The 19,492-nt window shown below is 44.5% G+C and overlaps 1 protein-coding gene across 1 annotated transcript in view; it reads right to left on the reverse strand.

The window, feature by feature from the left end:
- ASAH1 (N-acylsphingosine amidohydrolase 1) overlaps positions 1-14,451 on the reverse strand; it is a 28,144-nt gene extending 13,693 nt beyond the window's left edge. The window contains exons 1-4 of the mRNA XM_037128795.2: positions 14,299-14,451; positions 4,871-4,917; positions 808-898; positions 302-388 (exon numbers count right to left, since the gene is read on the reverse strand). Coding sequence (XP_036984690.2) covers positions 302-388; positions 808-898; positions 4,871-4,917; positions 14,299-14,376 — 303 coding nt within the window. The 5' untranslated portion in view covers positions 14,377-14,451. The remainder of the gene's footprint in view (positions 1-301; positions 389-807; positions 899-4,870; positions 4,918-14,298) is intronic.
- Positions 14,452-19,492: the final 5,041 nt, after the last annotated feature.

The raw sequence follows: 19,492 nt of genomic DNA on the forward strand, positions 1-19,492 counted from the left end.
CCACGCTCCCAGGTGAAGTACGTATATTTTTCCCATTGTTCTGTAAAATTGTCAAGACTTCAAAAAACATTAAAGAGCAGCAGACTGCCACAATCTGCCATCTATTTTATGTCCTGTCTCTCTGAAGGGACTAAGCCCCAGAGCTCTCAGTCCCTCTGAAGTTTTGAAAGTCATCTAGAATAAACACAATTGTGCCCAAGCACCTTAAAAGAGGCTGTAAAATTATGCCTTTAAGTAAATACCAGAGGCTTTTCTGAACTGGGTGTGTTTAAAATTTATTATAGGAAACAGTATTTCTTACCAACTTTTGATCCACGATCTGCATAATTTTTCCACTTGGAACAAAAGCATTTACTACATCCTTCAGTGAGTTCACGATAATCTTTAGCTGTAAAATTAATTAACTAATTAATAAGAAATATAAAGCAGTACTGACATTTAAGATTAATACTGGTATAATGAAAACGGATATGGACCTTTTGATTTACTCATATGTAGCGAAATAAAATAGAGTGATGTTGGAAAATATTTCCAGTTACGTATAAACACAACCCATCTTTAACATGACATGTGATCAACCACTCAGATGAAGGCAGATGAGACAGAGAGAAAGAAGCAAAGGCCAAGGCTGGTAAAAAGAGCAAGAAGCGACAGACGAGGAACAGCATCTTTTCCTCTGCTATCGTTCACTGCAAATGGCAGCAATGAATCCAAAGCTCATTCTTAAACTCCTTGGTGTGTAATTTCGTGTGTATGTGTGATTACAGTCAGTGAAGTCAGAAACAAGAGTTGAGAGTCACAGCTTACCGACGATGCCTTGTCAGTGAGCAAATCGTGCCATCTCTTGTAGGGCGGTAAGTCGAGATTTATGGTGTACCACGGGACCGGCCCCCGGTAGCTGTAATGAGAGGCGTAGCATCTTGAAATATTAAAAGCAGTTTTAATGGGTGTTAGGTAGTTATATCTACATGGACATGTTAAAGATATATTCCTTTTTTTAAATTTAATCTTTATTTTTTTCAGTTACCACTTAGTCCCCATGTATGAGATATATTCTTAGTAACAATATAGAAGTCAGTCTTCAAATGAAAACTTGCAAACGCTTGTTCTCGAGTGCTTCTGTCCTACGTTGTATATGATTGTAAGTCGTTTCAGACTGAAGCGTTAATGTGAACTGGTGATATGCAAAAAAATCAATTTTGGTTGCAGGGTTACATGTAACTGGAACATCACTGCTAGAAAATACCTGTCCCCCCTTTTTTCCCCTCCTAAATCTCTGCAAAAGTTTAGTCTAAGCTTGGGAACTTCAATAACTGGTTTCCCAGTCAGAAGTTCCTCTCAGACAGTCTGGCACTAGTGCCAGATCACTGCTGCCTTTAGTAAGGTCATCCTTGAAGACCCCAAAGTGGCACCACGGGTCAGCTTCCCACGAGCTCAGCCACCTTACTCTCCCTGCTATGTTTCCCCGTTCTCATTCTTCTGTCGGAAATCCAAGGCCAAGCACTGTGGGACCACACCCATCCCCCAGCTTCCCACTCATCAACGTACACAGAGCAATTTCTGCTGCATCTACAGCAATGTCCACGCCCTTTCGTTATTAAATGGACCTGGGCCATAGTTCTCTCTGGTGGATGAACTCTATATCTATTCTGTTGCTAAGGAAGTGCTATCTTCTGGCAATTGTTGCTACACTCAAATAGCCCCTGAGGGTGTGCCATTCAGTGATGTATCAGCTCAAAACTATGCCTAAGATACAGAGAACAGACTGACAGCTGTCAGAGGTGAGGAGTACCAGGTAAAAAAAGTGACAGAACGAAGCAAAAAACAAACCCAATACAACCCTCATAGACAGACAACAGTACAGCGATTACCAGCTGAAAAGGGGGGTGCGGGAGGTAGGAGAGGGGATAGGGAGATAACTAGAAGGAGATTAGACTTGGGGTGGTGAACACACAATACAATATGTAGATCATGTATTGTGCATCGGAAACTTAGATGATTTTATCAACCAGTGTCACCCCAGTAAGTTTTTAAAACAACGACACCAAAGCAGCCAGCATTTGCCCCGCCGTCACTCTGCTGCAGAAAAGCGCAGGCTGTGCCCCAGCACGTGCAGTGTCACGGGGCTGTCAGATTCAAGTGGGACCCACACCTGGGTCTATAGCAGAGATGGGTTTATTCCTAACAGTCATGAGCTGTGGTCCCATTTACAGTTCTATTGCCATGAATAACTATTTGTTTCTCTAAATAATGCTGCTGAGCTTGGAGCCTGGGTATATGTATGTGGCTTTATGAGACTGCTAACCAGCGGCCACCAGTGTTGTGATGCAGGTGGAAAAGAAAAGCACACTTGACTCTGGACACACGTTTAAACCGAATTGCAGTGGATAAATTCTGCGCTTTTGAAAGCATTTTCAAAATGCCACTTCCTTAATAGCTGACATCTATATTAAACACTATCCTTCTTAATTCCTAGGGGGGGAAAGCTTTGTATAAAGACAAATAAATTCCATGTCTGGCTGATCATAACTTCACGTGCAAATTTTTGCTGCACAATTCAATAATTATTTTCATCCTATTACAGGCAGGTGCTTCCAACCTGTTCCCCGCGCCCCTCGCCCGGCCCCTGGTGTGCACCGGTATCTCCGGGTCAAACAGCAAGGAGAAAGCAGAGGTCCCTGGTGCCCTGCGCACCCGTGGCTCGGTCAACAAGGCACGTGTTCTGCCTAAGAACTGCAGGCAGCTGGTCCCTGGTAACAGCCAATAAAATCCAAACCACTCCCCTACGGCTGCCCTAAACTCCTCACTTGCTTTCGGCGCAGACTCCTGGTCAGGCTCCACCATAACTGCGAAGAAGAAATGGAAAGGAAACAAACTCATTCCAGTGGAGAATTAAATGAAGTGGGGAGATGGGGGACCCCAGAAACCTCTACAACCACAGCTCCGTTAACCAGAATTCTTGGTAAGAACTGTTCAAATGATTAACAACATTATTTTAATAACTAAAGCTTAGCCATAAACCCCCATTTTACTTCTCTTTAAGTATTTTTCTAAAGTGTCTCAGTATTGAATGGCACCCGCCTTTCCTAGAGAAAACAAGAGTATCTGTTTTGGGAAGACAAGGAGGATTTCATGAACTATGCGGAGCATACTTAGCATCAGTATTCAATCAGCGGTGGGATATTTTTCTACTTCACCACAAACAACACGTGTTAAATGATCTTGGAGACAGCATCTGCTGTGCCCAGGTCATAATCAATATCAAGCATTGACTGAACCCACCTGGCGCCCCAGGTGGCTTGGCACCTAGTCCAAGCCCAATGAGCAGCGCAGGAGAAATGCTAATGGACTGCGGATGGATTCAGGGGCGCTTGGGCTGTCGGGCCTTGACCTCTAGCACTGAAATGACTGCTCAGGCAGGATAAACAGGTGCTTTCTCTCCTCCCTCACAGTTACCCACACATCTCTCCAAAATCTACGCACTGGAGTGAAAAAGATGCCCCGAAAGGGACGGGAGGATGTGTCATCCTTGAGATCTCTGCCAGATCTCAAGGTCCATGGATAGTTCAGAGGAGAGAACGATCAGAGTGGAGCTGAGGTTTTCCGTGGTGGGAACTGCCTAGCGAGGTAGGAAGGCGTCCCGCTGAAACACCAGGCCAAAACAGTCCCATTGTGCTGCTGTATACATATAAGAAAATGGTGTTTATTTGTATATGTGTGTCATACAAGTGTGCACACACACACACGCGGCAACTTGGAAGCACTTAAAAGCAGGGAAGGTTTGCGGAGCGATCAGTTCGCAGACACGTATAAGGGGTGCAGGAAACGGAGCAGAAGCAGGGCCTCGAATGTGGAACATACTCATTCAGTGTTCCATGAACTGGGGCAGTGAGACCAGCCAAGTTCAGGGCGCAGTCAGTAGGGCACGACTGCTACTGTGTTGGTTAGTGGTGACAGAAAGGGGCCGGGCGCTGGCTTTGGGAAAACACAGAAACCAATTACATCTAACTTACTTTCTGCCAAATATTGGCCTCTTTCTGCAGAAAGGTGAGTAAATCAAAAGAATTTAGTTTGCCAGTTTCTTTGTATCTGGAACAGAGGCTCTCTAGGATGCATCATTTAGACAAGTGCAGCACAAAATAGATTAGAGCGCTACAAAAACTGAAGAGACATCTTGATACCCCTGGTTCCAGTTCTTCTCTGCCTCCCCAGCTGGCTGCTTTCCTGCAGAAGGAAGAGCAGGCCAAACAAGATTCTCCTGCCTTATCCCTTCCCTCCTTTCCCACACCCTGGTACCCTCTGGGCAGGTGAGCTGTTCTCACATCTTCCTCAGAGACATGTAGCTACAAAGGATCAGAAAAGGCCATGCCTGTAACTAGACTAAAATTATCAACGTTTAATATACTAAACCACAATACCGGCCCCTCCCCATGTCCTCCAGTCCTGTTTGCCCCTTGAGAGATTCTGATTATCATACTAGATTTATTTCTTAAATGTTTCACATGTAAGATCCTATGCTTTTTTGTCCCAGTAAAATCTGGTTGTTAATACTCTGGAACCACAGAACATCACAATTAGGCTCTGAGTTTCTCAGGATGAGTAAAACGTCTAGCGGTAGACAGGAGAATTTAGTGGAGGTTGGGAATCTTTTTCCCCCCTATGATTCTGATAGGCTAGAAATGGATGTAGTAATCATGAAGTATTTTCACATTTGTCCAGCGTCTTAGTCAAATACATAATACACAAACCTGAGAAAAAATTTTTTTTGCCTTTCTTAGAGGACACGACTTAAATTTTTATTCACTCCCATTATTTTTCTGAGATCACTGCATAGGAAAATGTGAGTTTTGATCATCTGATATTTACTCACGTTGGTCCAGAAGGAGGGTAAGTTGATTTTCTGCAGTCTTCTGTCCACTAAAAAAAAAAGAAAAAAAATTTTAAGTTTCAGAAAATAACAAATCGAATAGGCAATTTGCAAACATGGTTAAAGCTTGTAAAGACAAAATCAAGAATGACTGCTCTTTTGGACCATTTCAATACCTCTTAAAAGTCTTTTCCTCCTATAAAAACTACTAAAAATCTCAAACTTAAGTGCATTTTCTGTCTCAACTGAATTTACACTAGTGCCATGTATGGCGATTTGGCTTTTATATTGCAAATGTATCAAATAAAGAGGAAGCATAAGTAGATGGAAAATTTATGTCACATAGGTTGGTTTAACACTACATTACCTGATAGGATGTAATGTTACTTGAACTTATGAGCCAGCTCTACTGCGATAGAGATCTGCATCGCGAAGCAGATTTGCAGGGCACACTGTCCAGGGCCCGTCACAGTCTGGCCCTAATTCACAGCCCCGCCCCCTGTTAAGCAGAGCCCTGCGTTAACTCATGTTAACTTTTAACAGCATGGGAGGGGTGTAAAGCAGCCTGACACTCCCCATGATTGAAACGTTCTTTGTGGTGAAAAGAACTTCACTACAGTGCAACTGAGGTTCTGGTACAAGTGCTGTTTTGCCTTGTAACGTTAGGTAGATTTCAGTAGGAAACAGTATCAGGTATCAAATGATCAAAAGCTAATTCAATCGTCAGAATTTAAATTCTATTTCCAAATTATTACAATATAAAAATAATAGCTTTTAAATGTCAATTTGATAATCCAGGATCAACTTAGCAAAAGCTGATTTTCAATGTTCAATGATAGTGGCTGAAGGAGGTTCTTGTTTAGAAACTTTTCAGTCTCAGCCCTGAGTTTAGAACTCACAGTGAAGTTTTCCTGCTGCCTACCTCCCTAACTGCCGTGGGGTAGGAAGAGTCAGCATCTATTTCTTACACAAATTCCCAGAAATGATGGTGGTTAAGGCTACAAGAGCAAAAGAAGTTCATGGTTGGCATTACTCATTCAATCACATGTAAGAGATTCAAGAATTTCCCATAAAGTGTTTGCCAATTGATAATGTAATTAATAACCACAATCTTTAGGTGCCATTTTCACAAATTCTGTACATTTGTCCAACTACGCCTTTTTCTGCTCCACACACACGAGGTCTGTCCAGAAGGTATCCAGCCATGTAATATGAAAAATAGAGATATTTACTGAAGATACAAAATACAAGAAACACTGTACACAGGACAGTGACACCTTAGTCCCCTTCAAAGTAGGCACCTTGGGACCTAACACAGTTCTCCCAAATGCCATTACCTGCTCCATCATATTTTCCTGAATCTCACTGATGGTCTAAAATCTCTTCCCTTTCAAAGGTGATTTTGGTTTTGGGAAAAGCCAGAAGTTGCAGGACGCCAAATCTGGGCTGTAGGGTGGCTGAGTCACTTGGTTGATTTGATGTTTTGCCAAAAAACTCTGCTGGGGATGTGATTAATGAGCAGGTACACTGTTGTGATGAAGCTGCCACTCACCAGATGCCCAGAGCTGAGGCCTTCTGAATCATAAATAGTTTCCATGGAGGAATGTTCAAGCTTAATGTAAAATCTGATGCAGGTTCATTGCTCTACTCACTCAGTCATTTTGAACGTGACAGGCACATGCTCACTCACGCATGTGTCCACCACCCCCACTGACTAGTACAGTGAAGTCGTCATCGTTCACACACGTGCATTCCAGTCCACTCTCCTTGGCTGCCAGGTTACATCGATGTCATGTAAACCGTTCTCATTATGTTAACAATGGTTGGACTTTTTCCAGACAGACCTCGTATTTTTTCCACTGTCAATTATTACACATCACAGCAGATTCCTCTTTAGGTCTGAACGGAATGACTAGATTCTCAGCTTCTTTGAACATGTCCTGCCTGTAGTTGTTTCAGATAGAATACTCGTAGGGAGACCCACTCTTCAGTCTGAAACTTGGCATCGATGCCCTAGTAAGTACAATATCAATAACTGATCAGTATCAGTAACTTCAAGAGCCAAGGAAAAACAGCTAGGAATCTTTTGCCTTGTTCTTCCATTAATATTGATGATGTTGCCAAAGTCCTGGACTGGTTGTGTGAATCGAATTTTCTCAGGACACATTACTTAGATTACTGCCATCACGTGTGATTTCGGTCACAATTGGTAAATGGCTTTCCTTGCTTCACTAACCGATGAGCTACCTGGAGACTTACTTTGGTTGTAGCTTCATTACACTCTTTAAAATTTGTAAATAAATTCTGCTGTGATGAGATACTCTGCTTTGAATTTTCTTATTTTTCTGATAACTTGATTTTCCTCCTCTGACTTGGGAATATTGTGAGAACTGGTTAATCCTGTAATGTTACATACAGTGTATCTTTTATCACAACTCTAGTGTCGCTGCATAATGAACACGAGGCTTTGCCATCTCACTGAGTAATGAGATAATCCATGCTCCACTTCGCCTCAAGAGAACAATTTTTTCACTTCTTTTTTTGTGCTCAATGATACTTTGCTATGGTCATTTTTTATTTTACTACTATATTTTATTTATTTTTTAAGCCTCACCCCCCAAGAATATGTTTATTGATTTTAGAAAAAGAGAAATTGTGGGGGGAGGGGAAGAGACAGAGAGAGAAACACTCATCAGTTGCCTCATGTACGTGCCCTGACCGGGGATCAAACCAGTGACCTTTTGGTGTACAGGACGACACTTCAATCAACTGGCCCACCCGGCCAGGGCTGGCCATTGTTTTTAAAGGTTAGAATCACAGGCTACCCAGCTACAGGTGGCACTTAAAATGCTGTTGAGTTTCAGCTGCCGGGCTGTCACTTCAGTGCCCGGGCAGCAGGGAAAGGTCAGGAGCACACCACACGTGGGCTTTGCTACGGCAATAAGCCAACCAACGAGTGTGTCTGTGTCCCCAAGCAACGCTGTTTATGGAGACTGGCATGTGACGTTCAGGTCATTTTTACGTGTCACCAAGCACTCATTTCCTTTTGATCACCCCAACTTTTTAAGAATGTAGGAACCATCCTTAGCCCACAGGCCTCCCCAGAACAGCTGACAGGTGGGTCTGGCTTGCGGCTGCGATCGGCCACCTGCTCTGGGTGTCAGCACCTGCAGACACTGCCCTGGGTCCTGCCAGACCACTTACTCAGTCTCCAGAGGAAACCCCTTTGAGGTGGTGTGCACTGCATGTACCAATCGTGCCACATACAGTTCTGTCTGCGGAGGCTGGGAGTTCTGTTTACTGGCCCCTCCCCCAACTTTCCCTTCATCCTCATTTATTACACTTACCCTCCAAAATAACAGACCGTGAGGACGAAAGAAAACACCCTGGAACTACGGGGGGAATCTGTAGTACTGGGAAAGCATGGTCCAAATAAAAAGAAAACAGAGCCAGGAGGATAGGGAGTGAGGAGGTTTCGAGAAGAATGGACAGAATAAATAGCGAGAGAGTAAGTTGGAAGCAGAAACAAAACAAAACAAAACCCAGGATACAGTGATAAAGGCATACGCTTGGCTTCTTCCGCTGAGAAGAAAAAAAGAGGAAGCAATTAGAAATTCCCAGGAAAACAATCTGTATCAGAAAGTCATGATATAAATATGAAGCAAACTGGACTGTGGTATTCACGTGAGCATTCGGTAGAGAATGCATTTGAATATTCTTTCAGTGCCATTAGAGTTTTGGCTTTGGCATTCCAGGAAAGGAAATGTAAGCATAGTATACTGAGCAATGATCGATATTCACAAATCTTCCAGGTACAATCATGTTATCGATGTTTAGTAAGCAAGAATAAAGATATGTACAGTGGAAGGAAAAAAAAGGAGAAAAAAGTTAGAGGGAACTTTACCTTTTTTTACGTCCTTGTCTACTTGTACCACTTCAGATAACCCTCTGATTAGCCCCTGAATGGCTGAGGAAAGACAGACCATGCATCCAGACCAGTGGTCAGGTAGCGGATGACCCTCTCAGACCCATCCAGACTGAAGGACTGACTCTTCTGAAGAAGGTACATATCACAAGAGCTCTAACCTTCTCTGTCTTCTTTGGAAGACTCTTGGTATGTATGGCCTCGTGTTGAGGGTTTGCAAACCCTAAGACCCATGCATAAATCTTCATCATTTATTTCTACCTAAAGCCTCCAGGCTCCTCATCAGTTCATCTAACATGAGTTATGGGAAACTTTAGGCCTAGTCATGTTCTGAAGGCAAGGCTCAGCTCCATTAGAGATCAGAAGGTCATGCAGCTGGTAAGAGAAAAGAACAGGGGACCCAGCTTTCCTGCCGTCCCACAGCTGCCCACAGGTAACAATGGAACGGGCACCTCCATTTAATCCCAGATCGGCCACAACCTGTACTTGCTTCAGGGTTTGAATGACCACTTGGAATCCACTCAGGAAATAAATAAAATGTAATGATGTTCATCTCTCCTGAACGGTTATATTTGCACAACCTGGGTTCCAAAGCCAATATTAAAATCAAACTTCATGGCTTATCCCTGATGAGACCACTGTGAGGAGTTAAACGCTCTCTGTCCAGTCTCAGGACAGAATGCAGCCTGCCCCCGGGGTGAGGGAGTGTCCGGGGTCTGGGGGCAGGAAGATGTTGTACTACGATCATCCCGGCAGCAGTGAACATAAACTTGTAACACAGACATGAACTCTGCATAGAAGTTGGCTGTGAGAGTAAAAGGCAAAAAAGGCATTTTTAACAGGTGAGCCTTGGGGGTAAAGTGGAGACGGCTACATCCTTCCCTAAAAAGGAGACTTCTACCAGGAAAGGTAGCTTCAAAATCTATGTATAGACTTAAATAGAGTTACGATGAGCTCACCTATTATTTCAAGTTTCTTACTGTCTCCAAATTTAACTACACATGGATTTAATAACAGACAACCTTATCAAGGTAAGTACAAATTAAAAGAGATGGGAGGTAGAGATTATAGGTTAGGGATATTACGTAGTCTGCTTGGTATATTAGAGGAAATATACACAACCCACTTAAAATCTCAGTTTCTCTCACATACCCTTTCTCATTTTTGCTTCTTAAGGCCAGAGGAAGTACTGAAAAATCTCTGTAAGACATTTTGTGAACACTTTCTGGGTTAGTGAATTCTCTGATTATTCTGGTTATTTGTTAGGAACTGGAACCTCCTTGAAATTCAATAATCTTTATGTGCTCCCCACTCATTAAGCAAAACTAATTATAAAGCTACTGGAGATACTGCATTTAGAAAAACAATATATAAATTATAATTTTCCCATTAGTGACTTAAATGCTCCACATTAAAAGAAATGATGTAACTTGTGCAACTCCTTAAAACACTGGAGTCCTGGAGAACTAGTGAGAACCTCACTGAAAAGGCTGCACAAAAGGTACAGAAAGCCCTCATGCTCTTGTCTTATTCACATACTCAGAAAAAGACAATAAAAGGTAATTTAAGGAAATTATACAGCTCACACCAGTGTTCGTGCCATCAGAAAAGAAGTTGAACGATCCCAGAAAGGCAATTTTAATTCAATTCTTTAACTTGACAGCTATGTTCTAAGATTTTTCTTAAAATGTTCTCTGCATACAACAGCAGACACACACCTACTGAATGAGAAAAGGCATGTTTCCTGCATATATAATAAATTCAAATGAGCATGCAAAGTTTTTCACTTGCATTCTGACTTTTGATGGGATTACAATTACACTGGGGATATGACACCCAATTACACTGGGGATATTTAGGTAAAAGAAATGTGAACAAACCCTCCATGAGGGCAGGCACCTTTCCTCTCGCTCATCGACCTGCTTCCTGAGTCTCAAACAGAGGCTGGCACACAGTGGGCACTCAATATCTGCTGAGTCAGAAACAGATCACACCTGTGTGTCCCTTCCTTTGCAGGGACACAATAAACTGTCCCTACAGAGAAGGACACTTGTCCCTTCTTCCCTATGGAGAAGCAGATGCACTTACAATAAAACTGGCCAGGCCAGGTGGGGTTTACGTGATTTCTGGGAGCTTGGTGGAAATTATTGCTAAAACCTAATTCAGTAAGCTTGTGTCAAGGGTGCTACTACTCACATGAGAAGCTGATGCATGAAAATAAGTTTAACCCGGCAGTTAATTACTGAGCCGTCATGTTTCTTTTTCATGAACTTTAGGAATCCGCTCAGATTTATCAACCAGAAGAGTCATCTCCCCGACGCCGATTCCTTGCCTTCTGATAGCTCCTTATCCTGCGGCACCTGTTAGCGGCTTCCAGCCCTGCACCGGCCGAGGTGGCCAGTGACCTCCAGCTGCCAAGCACCACAGACATCTCAACGGCACTCAGCACACCTAACCCGCCCCACACTCTCTGAGCTTCCACAGCACTCGCTCTTCCATTCTGGCCGTGTCGCTCTAACTCGGTCAGTTCTTCCCCACCTGACACTTGCATGTGCAGGTCCCTTGGCCTTTGCCTCGGCCTCATCTCTCCTCTTTCTATATCCTCTCTCCACTCGATGTTCACTTGCTCCAATGGATCCAAGTAAGATGCCTGTGACCCCCCCATACCTCCCTCCTGGGCTCCAGTCCAAAAGGTCTGCTGGGTAGCTCGTTGCCACCGGGAGTTCAGTATAACCAGAATGAAAATGATCTTTCCTCCACCCCCAAACATTGGCCTGCCATGTTCCCTGATAGTGATGCCACCGTTCACCCAGCTGAGCACCTCAGCGAGGGGCCTGTCCCTCCTGCCATCCAGCCCTTCCTTCTTCTGCTCATTCTGCCCCCTCATCTTCTCTCTGGACATCCACTTCTCTCTTTCTCCACCGCCAACACCCTCCCGAGAGTCACCCGCTTCCTCCCCTGGACTAGTCTCCTCACATCCGCCCTTGCTCCGTCCCAGTCCAAAGTGTTCTTGTTAAAGTGAAAATTTTATTGCGTCATATCTTGTTTAAAACTATCCAATGACTTCCCACGGTTTTTAGGATAGATTCCAAAGTCATGAACAAGGTCTAAGAGCCCTCTCCTGATACTTCCACGTCACCCTCGGGGGCGCCTCCACTCTTAATGGGTCTCCTAATGGAATCAACAGTAAAGAATGACTCAGGAAGACCTTAAAATATGCTGTAGTCTGAAAAGCCTCAAGAACAAGAAGAAACAAAGCCCACCGACGTTCCGAGTCAAATGATTTTTTGTTTGTGACTTGAAGTGGGTCCTCATTATTCACATGCGTCAGAAGCAGTTTTGAAGTTTCTTTTGTCCCTATGTGGTTCCCAGCAGTTTATCATGTAAAATGATTCAAAGTTAAATACTGCATACTCTTATCAGAGAATGAGGTCATGACACTTCTGTGAGCTTTCAGCGGGAGGCTCCCAGAATTTTCCGATCAGTAAAAAAGAAGGAACAGGGGACTCCCCGTGTGCAGGAGAGCCCCGCACCCGGGCTCCGAATCTTTACGCTCCCAGGAGGGGATGTGGAACCAAACAAAGCCAAACCCCACACACATAACAGAAAGAACGTTTTAACAATAAAAAATTGAAGGCCGTAAAATCAGAGTAATAGCTAACATTCTGATTTAATCATTTTAACTTCATGCCCTTGTTTTTTCTCATTTCATTAGAGACTTAGGAAAGCAGCTTCCCAAACTGACCCCAGTAGCAGGACTAGATTTCACAACCACTGTGGCAGGTAAGAACAGTTAAATTCGTGAAGACTTTTGCGTCTTCTTGTTTTAGAAAGAGCCTTTGAAATACTCTTTCTTGAAATAGTAAAGTGTGTGTGTGTGGGGGGGAAGCAGCCCCTGACACCTGAAACTTGTCTGAAGTTCACAACTAGACCTCATCACAAGCTGGTCAGACACACAGGGCCAGGCTGCAGCTGTTCTCGAACTGGACAAAACCAACCTCACGGTATCCCCACCTCAGTGCAGCTTCCCCGGGGACAAGATAAAAGCAGGGCCACTCACGATTCTGTCTCAGTGCAGATGAAAACAAGAGTACTAACTATGCAACCCACAAAATACCAAACACCCCTTCTCTTGCTAAATGGCTGTTTCTTCTTTACCCAATCCTGGAATTGCCCCACTTCCTAAAAGCATTCAATGTACAGTGACCCATGATCCCTAGACCTATTTCCAAATCACACAACCAAATTGCAAATGATAAAACAGGTTTTTTTCTACTTTGTACTGAACGGTCCCACGGTTGCCTAAAGTGGGCTCTCCCTCACCACAAAGAGTAATCCTTTGTCCAACTACAGCTGTATTTCCTGGGGGGGGGGGGGCGAAGGTCATGGACAGTGTCAAAGTAACAAATCCCTTAAAAACTCATGTAATTCCAACCACTGCAAAGCAAATTAATTCCTTATTCACACTAAAGCATACTAATTTTAGTTCCCTTTATGCTCTTCCAATCCTTTTCTTTAGGTGCATTTGCCTGTGACTGAAATCACTGTACACAGTATTTTGTATTCTGCTTTTACTTAACATAATTTTTAATGGCTGAATAATATTCCATGACTTTATTCGTAAAACATTTCTCCTTAGAGAAATAAAAGAGTAAGACACACACTGTGCTCCTACCCATCAGTATCCCAGCTAAGCTATTCAAGATCACCTTCGTCTAGTCTCGGGTCAGAGGCACCTAGGTCCTCTTTATCTGATCAACTGACAGAGAAAAATGATGCTTTGAAAGAAGAGACTTATGAAGGCGCATCAGCCTGGGCGTCAAGAGGCTTGAGTTTAGCCTGCTTCAGCAGACAAAAGTGTGACCTCTGGCTAGACATTCTGTCACTCATCCACTTCCTCCTCTGTAAAATGAGAGTCAGGCCGGTGCCTCGCTGCCTCTTGCAGTCGTCTGTATTCCTGGGACTTCCTATCGGGGAAAGAGCCACGGGACGGGCGTTCACATGGCTGGGGTGTGGGTGCAGCAGCCACATGGGGCCTGCCTGGGCTGCTCCCATGTCCCCGACTGGGGGACGCCTGGGCCCTCCCCAGCGCGCTCAGGATCCAGAGCTGCAACTTCTTCAGCAGCTCGTCATCGAGCAGAGAATGCCAAAGTCATCGAGCAGTCCTTCGCTTAACCGAGTTGTGTACACAAGTCGACTGGAACTTTTCCTCTCAGCAGTTCAGAATGCATAAGCCCGGAACTGGTAGAACTAGCGCAAACCCTGAAATTTTAGGGTGTGTAAATCACAACCACCATTCTGCTGAGATCAGGAGTTCCCTAAAAGGTTCCAGCTCTGCCAAAGTAATTCCGCGTGAAGTTTACACCCCCGCCCCGCCCCCTGAGCGCAGAAAACCGAGGACACCTGTAAAGATGCTGCCCCACCAGGTGTTCCTAACGCCCCGCCCTCCATGCCACGCCCCCACCCGCGGCCCCCCAACCCTCGCCGTCTGCACGAGCTCACCCACCGGGGGCGCGTGCTGCGCCACGGCGCAGGTGACGGCCACGGTCAGAAAGACGAAGGTTAGGCTACTCCGGCCCAGCATCTTTCCGCCCGCCAAAGCCGCTCCGAAATGCTGGCTGAGGCCAAGAAAAGCACCTCCAGGGCTCGGAGTAGGCCGCGCCCCGCCTCCACGTGACCTACCACCCGGGCTGCACCACTCGAGGTGGGTAGCTGGGTAGGGAGCAGAGGAGACGGGCGGGAAGGACAGGATGGGGCTTTTCGGTGTCGCGGACAGGGCGACAAGAGCTGGGAGGCTTTCCGCGTGGAGCAGGGACCCGAGGGCATTTGCCAGCGCTCGCGCTAGGACGGTGCTCTTGGTCGGACACCCCTCCACGCGGGCAGTGGTTGGGTCGAGCCGGAGCCCCGCCCCGACCGCCGCGTCTTCCCCGGGTATTGCGCCGGGAAACTGTGCGCGGTCCTCGCAGGCTAAGGGTGGAAACAATCTGGGGTCCCCACCGCGGATGACACGAAGGAGGGAGTCCCGTTTCTCTCCGGGCCCATGCCACCAGTGCAGCGTCCCTGAATGGCCCAGGGTGAGGTCTGCACTCAGTCCACTCGGTGTTAATTGCCCACGACACGGACCCAAGTCACGAGTCTTAAAACGCTACCCGACCCGCCTCTGCCCTTTGAGGAGGGCAAGCCCGAAGTGAGTGAGGTTATTCATCCTGACCCTGGGGTCACTGGGCAGGCTCAGGTGTCAAGGGGCGGGAGGGGGTACCCCAGGGAGATCCCAGACTGAGTAACTCAGTTAGGCTTCCACAGCGGAGTGACAAGCCACCGAATTTTGGCTTCAGTTACTGAGAACCGCGAACCTTCCTGATGTATTGCGCCATGCAGCGGCTGTGCGTTCTGCGCTGTGCTAAACCCGGGAGGGGGTAGCCTGCACCTGAAAAGCGGGCGGATTTGCATGTGTATTTGTTTGGTGTCCGTGCCTTCGGTGGACGCTATCACCCTCGTAGGATGAGTTACTAATAAGCCCAACAGGAAGGCCTCTCTGGGCTCCAGTTTCTGATTGAGTCTTTGACATTTCAGCTGTCATTCTTTGTTTCTGTAAAACTCAGAATGCAATTACTAACATCTTCACATAGTTATTTTTGTCTTGCGCGTGTGAGTATGTGAAATTGCAATTTTACCCATTTGTATTACTTCCTTTTTTGTTGGAGATTTGGAAATGAGTATTTGATGTTTCAAGGGTTTTTTCTCCCTAGATGTTTGTTTTGCGGGGGTTGCTAGATGAGTGTTTCTCTTTGAGGAGGAAGTTCCTCCCTTATGATTTCGATCCGGACGAGAAATGAACAAAAGCATCATACGTAAGAAAACTTATGTTGGATGTTAGAAGGTGATACGTATCAGAAAAAGAGTAAGGGAGGTCAAGAGTGGGGAGGGTTGCCACATTAAATAAGATGGATGGCACTGGCGTTATCGCCAGTGATGTTTGAGCAGAGATTTGAAGGAGGTGAGAGAAGTAGCTTTGTGGTTGCCTAGGGAAGAGTATTCCAGGCAGATGAAGTAGCTGGTATATGAAGGTTCACATGTGAGAATGAGCCTGGTGTGTTCTGCAGGAAGTCAGTGTGGGTGCAGCAGGAGGAAGAAGGGGAAAGAAGTAGGTAAGTATGAGAGATAAGTGGGGTAGGGCAGATTGTATCTGCCACTAGGAGTCATTGTAAAGCCTCTGGCTCTGTTCTAGGCAAATGTGTAATGTGTAAATAGGTTGGATTACCTTGGACCTAGAGTACTCCCATCTTTTCGTGTATAAATGGCTATTTGGATCAAAGATCATTCACCTTAAGTACTGCTGAAGGCACTTTGAACATGTCACCAAACACATTTTTTGTTCCGTATGAGAGGATATTAATGGGTGGTTAAGTGGTGTGGCCACATCAGGTTCTTTAGGCAGAAAACATATTAATTATCATGGTATTCTTAGACACAATTTTCTTATAACTTTGCATTTAAGTTTCAAAGACCTTTTCTATGCTATTGATTCCATTTCAGGCAAACTAAGAATTGAATCTACTTCCCTAAAATTATACCATTTTATGCATGTTTTTTCTTACACGTACATCCTTTTTTTTTTTTAACCTACTCCATTCTTTAATACCAGCCATGTACAGAGAGCCAAGGCAAAGCGTGTGGCCATAGGAAACCTTGCCATGGGTTGAGGCATACTGACATATTAATAGAAAATGGCATTTAAATAGACCAATGAATGGCTGTCAGTGGAAAGGGTGGTTCAGCTCCTACCTTCATAACAAGCATCAAGTATAGGACTTGGATAACCTGTTGAGTATGTAAGAGTCAGCATCAGTAATCAAATTGTTTATCAGAATAGCTGAAGTTCTTGGCAGGCTGTGGACCTTCTCCAGTCCTACCTCGCATTCCGAGGTTCCTGAGGTGGAACCTTGATTTAAAACTATTGCAATCCAACCACCCCACCCTCAATGAACTCTACCACACATACTACTACCACATTACCCAGAACAGGTATAACTTGATTCGTAAAACTGAATATTCAAAAATTTGTATCAGATGTCCCAAAAATATGGAACTGATATTTCTGTTCCAAAAAGAAACATTTACCAGAGTCTTAACCAATGAGCTGTTTTGTTTCAAGAAAAAAGCTTTATTGTATTTAAAATGTAATCTGAGTTTCAAAGCTTAGATTTCTGTCAATCTTTTCAGGAGGATGAAAGATATTAAAAAATGGAAAATGAGAGGTCGTGCAAAACTGTTACACAATCCTTCCTCTCTAGTAGCTTTGTCACACTAAGAAAGAGTACTTGCTTTTGGCTTTACTTTTCTATAGAAAAATATGTTAATTTAAATTATTACCTTCAGCTCAAGATATTCCAGTGTACACCTACAAATTTAGTGCTTACGTTAAACCTCATTGTCTTCCCCATAGAATGTCAAAATAAAATACTTTAACTATCCTTCACTTCTAACTTATCTTTCTCTTTGTGAAATGTTTTTGAACACCTCCAACATGTTAGAGCTTCAAGAGCCTTTTATCCTTTTTCTGTTCTTTGATAGGACATGTGGTTCTGACCTGATTTGTCAATTCAGCTCACATCCAATGATCTCTAAATCTCTTTGTTGTTTTGACTTTATGTTCTTGCATACTTTGATTTTCACATAAACAATTACAGTTACCTATGTAATGCTCCAACCGGTTGCTTCTCCCAAGTTTGTGATGTATTCGTATGGTCTCTCAATCAATTCTGAGGACTTACTCTAGGTGCTGGGTAAACTAGGGCCCGCCTGGCTATCAGTCTCATGGTAGAGGCAAATGAAGATTGGGGGGAAAATGTGAATCAAAAAGTATCTGGGCAACTTCCAGTACATTTAGCCCACTATTGCATACTCTAACCTGTGGTTGGAGATCATAGATGTTTTGCCAACCTCAGTCCCTCTCCATTACAGTCAGCCACCTGATTAGGATGAGCCATATCTTCTCTTTAGTCTCATCTGCAGAGGTAGGCCCTGGTTGGCCTGACCTTTAGGCTACCCTATCCCTTTTGGCCCAGTTCTTGACTTTAGCCTTAGTCATTTGGACGCTTGAATCCAACAGGCCATGGTTTTAAGATCAGGGCTTTCATCCTATGGTTGAGGCTCTTCTAACAGGAAAGAGTGAGCTGGTCCTTCTCCTTGCTTCTGGCATTCGCACTGTAAACCTGAAGGGAACCACCACACTGTGGACAGCGCAGAGGAAAGAAACTGGGTCATCAGGACATTGCTAAGCTGCTAGATCAAACCAATCATGGAGCCTGTCCAACAACTGGACTCATCATTAATGTGAGCCACTACTCTTCTTCATTATTTCAGTGAAGTCAAGTTCGTTTGCTTGCAAGTTGAAATATTGTATCTGAGAGTATGTTGCTAGATTTGCACACTAAAATAGGTATTTCTACCTTTGCAAGAGCAGAGGAGAATTTATGTTAAAGCTCTAACACAAGCGTTAGGACTTTCCTTGCTCAGGCCTCTTCCAAGCCTTCTACCTAATCTTATACTTGCAATTCTTTCTTTTTTTTTTTTTTTTTAAGAGGATCATCCAAATTATATAAGCTTCAGGCCTGGATCTACCATCAGATGTTTTGGGGAGGAAACTTAATACGTTTCTTTTGAATCACTCAATTCCTGTCTCCTTAAGGGGGAGTGACTTACTTAATTGGTAAGTAGCTGGAAGGGTCATGTGTGGGGCCTGGTCTGTCTGGCTCTGTCATTCTGATCTGCCTGCCCACCGTGGTCAGCTCACTGCAGCAAGCAAGCCCTGGATGACAAGAGCATTGGGGGAAGTATTTGCAGCCTTTGGCCACGACTTCCAAAATCAGCACGTCTCCAACAAACTTTTAAAACCTTGTTAACAGGATGGCTACAAAGACTGAAGGAAGCATCCCAAAGGCTGGCGGGAGGAGGTGTGGAGAGAAGGTATCAAAGACCGGAGCCTTCTGGGAGGACTTTCATTTGCTGCCCACCAGTCCAGCCTCACCCAGCCCTCAGTTTATTCCCCTTGACGTTAGAAACTAGCTGTGCTCCTGGGCACCTGTTTGCACCTGTCAAGTGACTGAGTGTCTAAATTCATTCTGGAGGAGGAAGAGTTAGGTTCCCACCTTGGCCTCTATTTCAGTTTGATCAGCAGCCATAAAGCTGTGACCGATCCTCGTCTGATGCCTGTGTATACTTCTCAGTTGTTTCCCAACTCGGAATGGTAGGGACAAGAATTTCCACCCCGAATGACAACGGAAGCCAACAATAGCAATTGCAGTAAGAATATATGTTGGATAAAGTGCTATATGACCAACTAAAAGTACCAAGCAGGTAACTGCTAGGAAAGATATGCATGCAATAAAAATACAAATGTCTGATCTCAGGGAGCTCACAACTGAAAAGAAAAACAGTGTTTGAAATAAAAGCTTTTGAAGCTGACCACAATTCAGACATAATTTATGTGTTCAGTGATATTGGGTTGCACCATATGAAATTGCCTTTTTTGTGGGTTACAAGGTACTTGAATATCAACACTTGCATGGCCAACCTAATGTTACCAACATCCAAAACATCTGCAGCGATCCGACTTGACTGGGAAGCCACTGCCATCACACCGCAGACACCCGCAGACCACACCTGCGGACCTCGGGCGGCTCCTGCTGCCCCTTGCC

Source organism: Artibeus jamaicensis, unplaced genomic scaffold, assembly GCF_021234435.1.
Source record: "Artibeus jamaicensis isolate MK-2021 breed Jamaican fruit bat unplaced genomic scaffold, CSHL_Jam_final scaffold_833, whole genome shotgun sequence".
In the NCBI taxonomy this organism is placed as follows: Eukaryota; Metazoa; Chordata; class Mammalia; order Chiroptera; family Phyllostomidae; genus Artibeus; species Artibeus jamaicensis.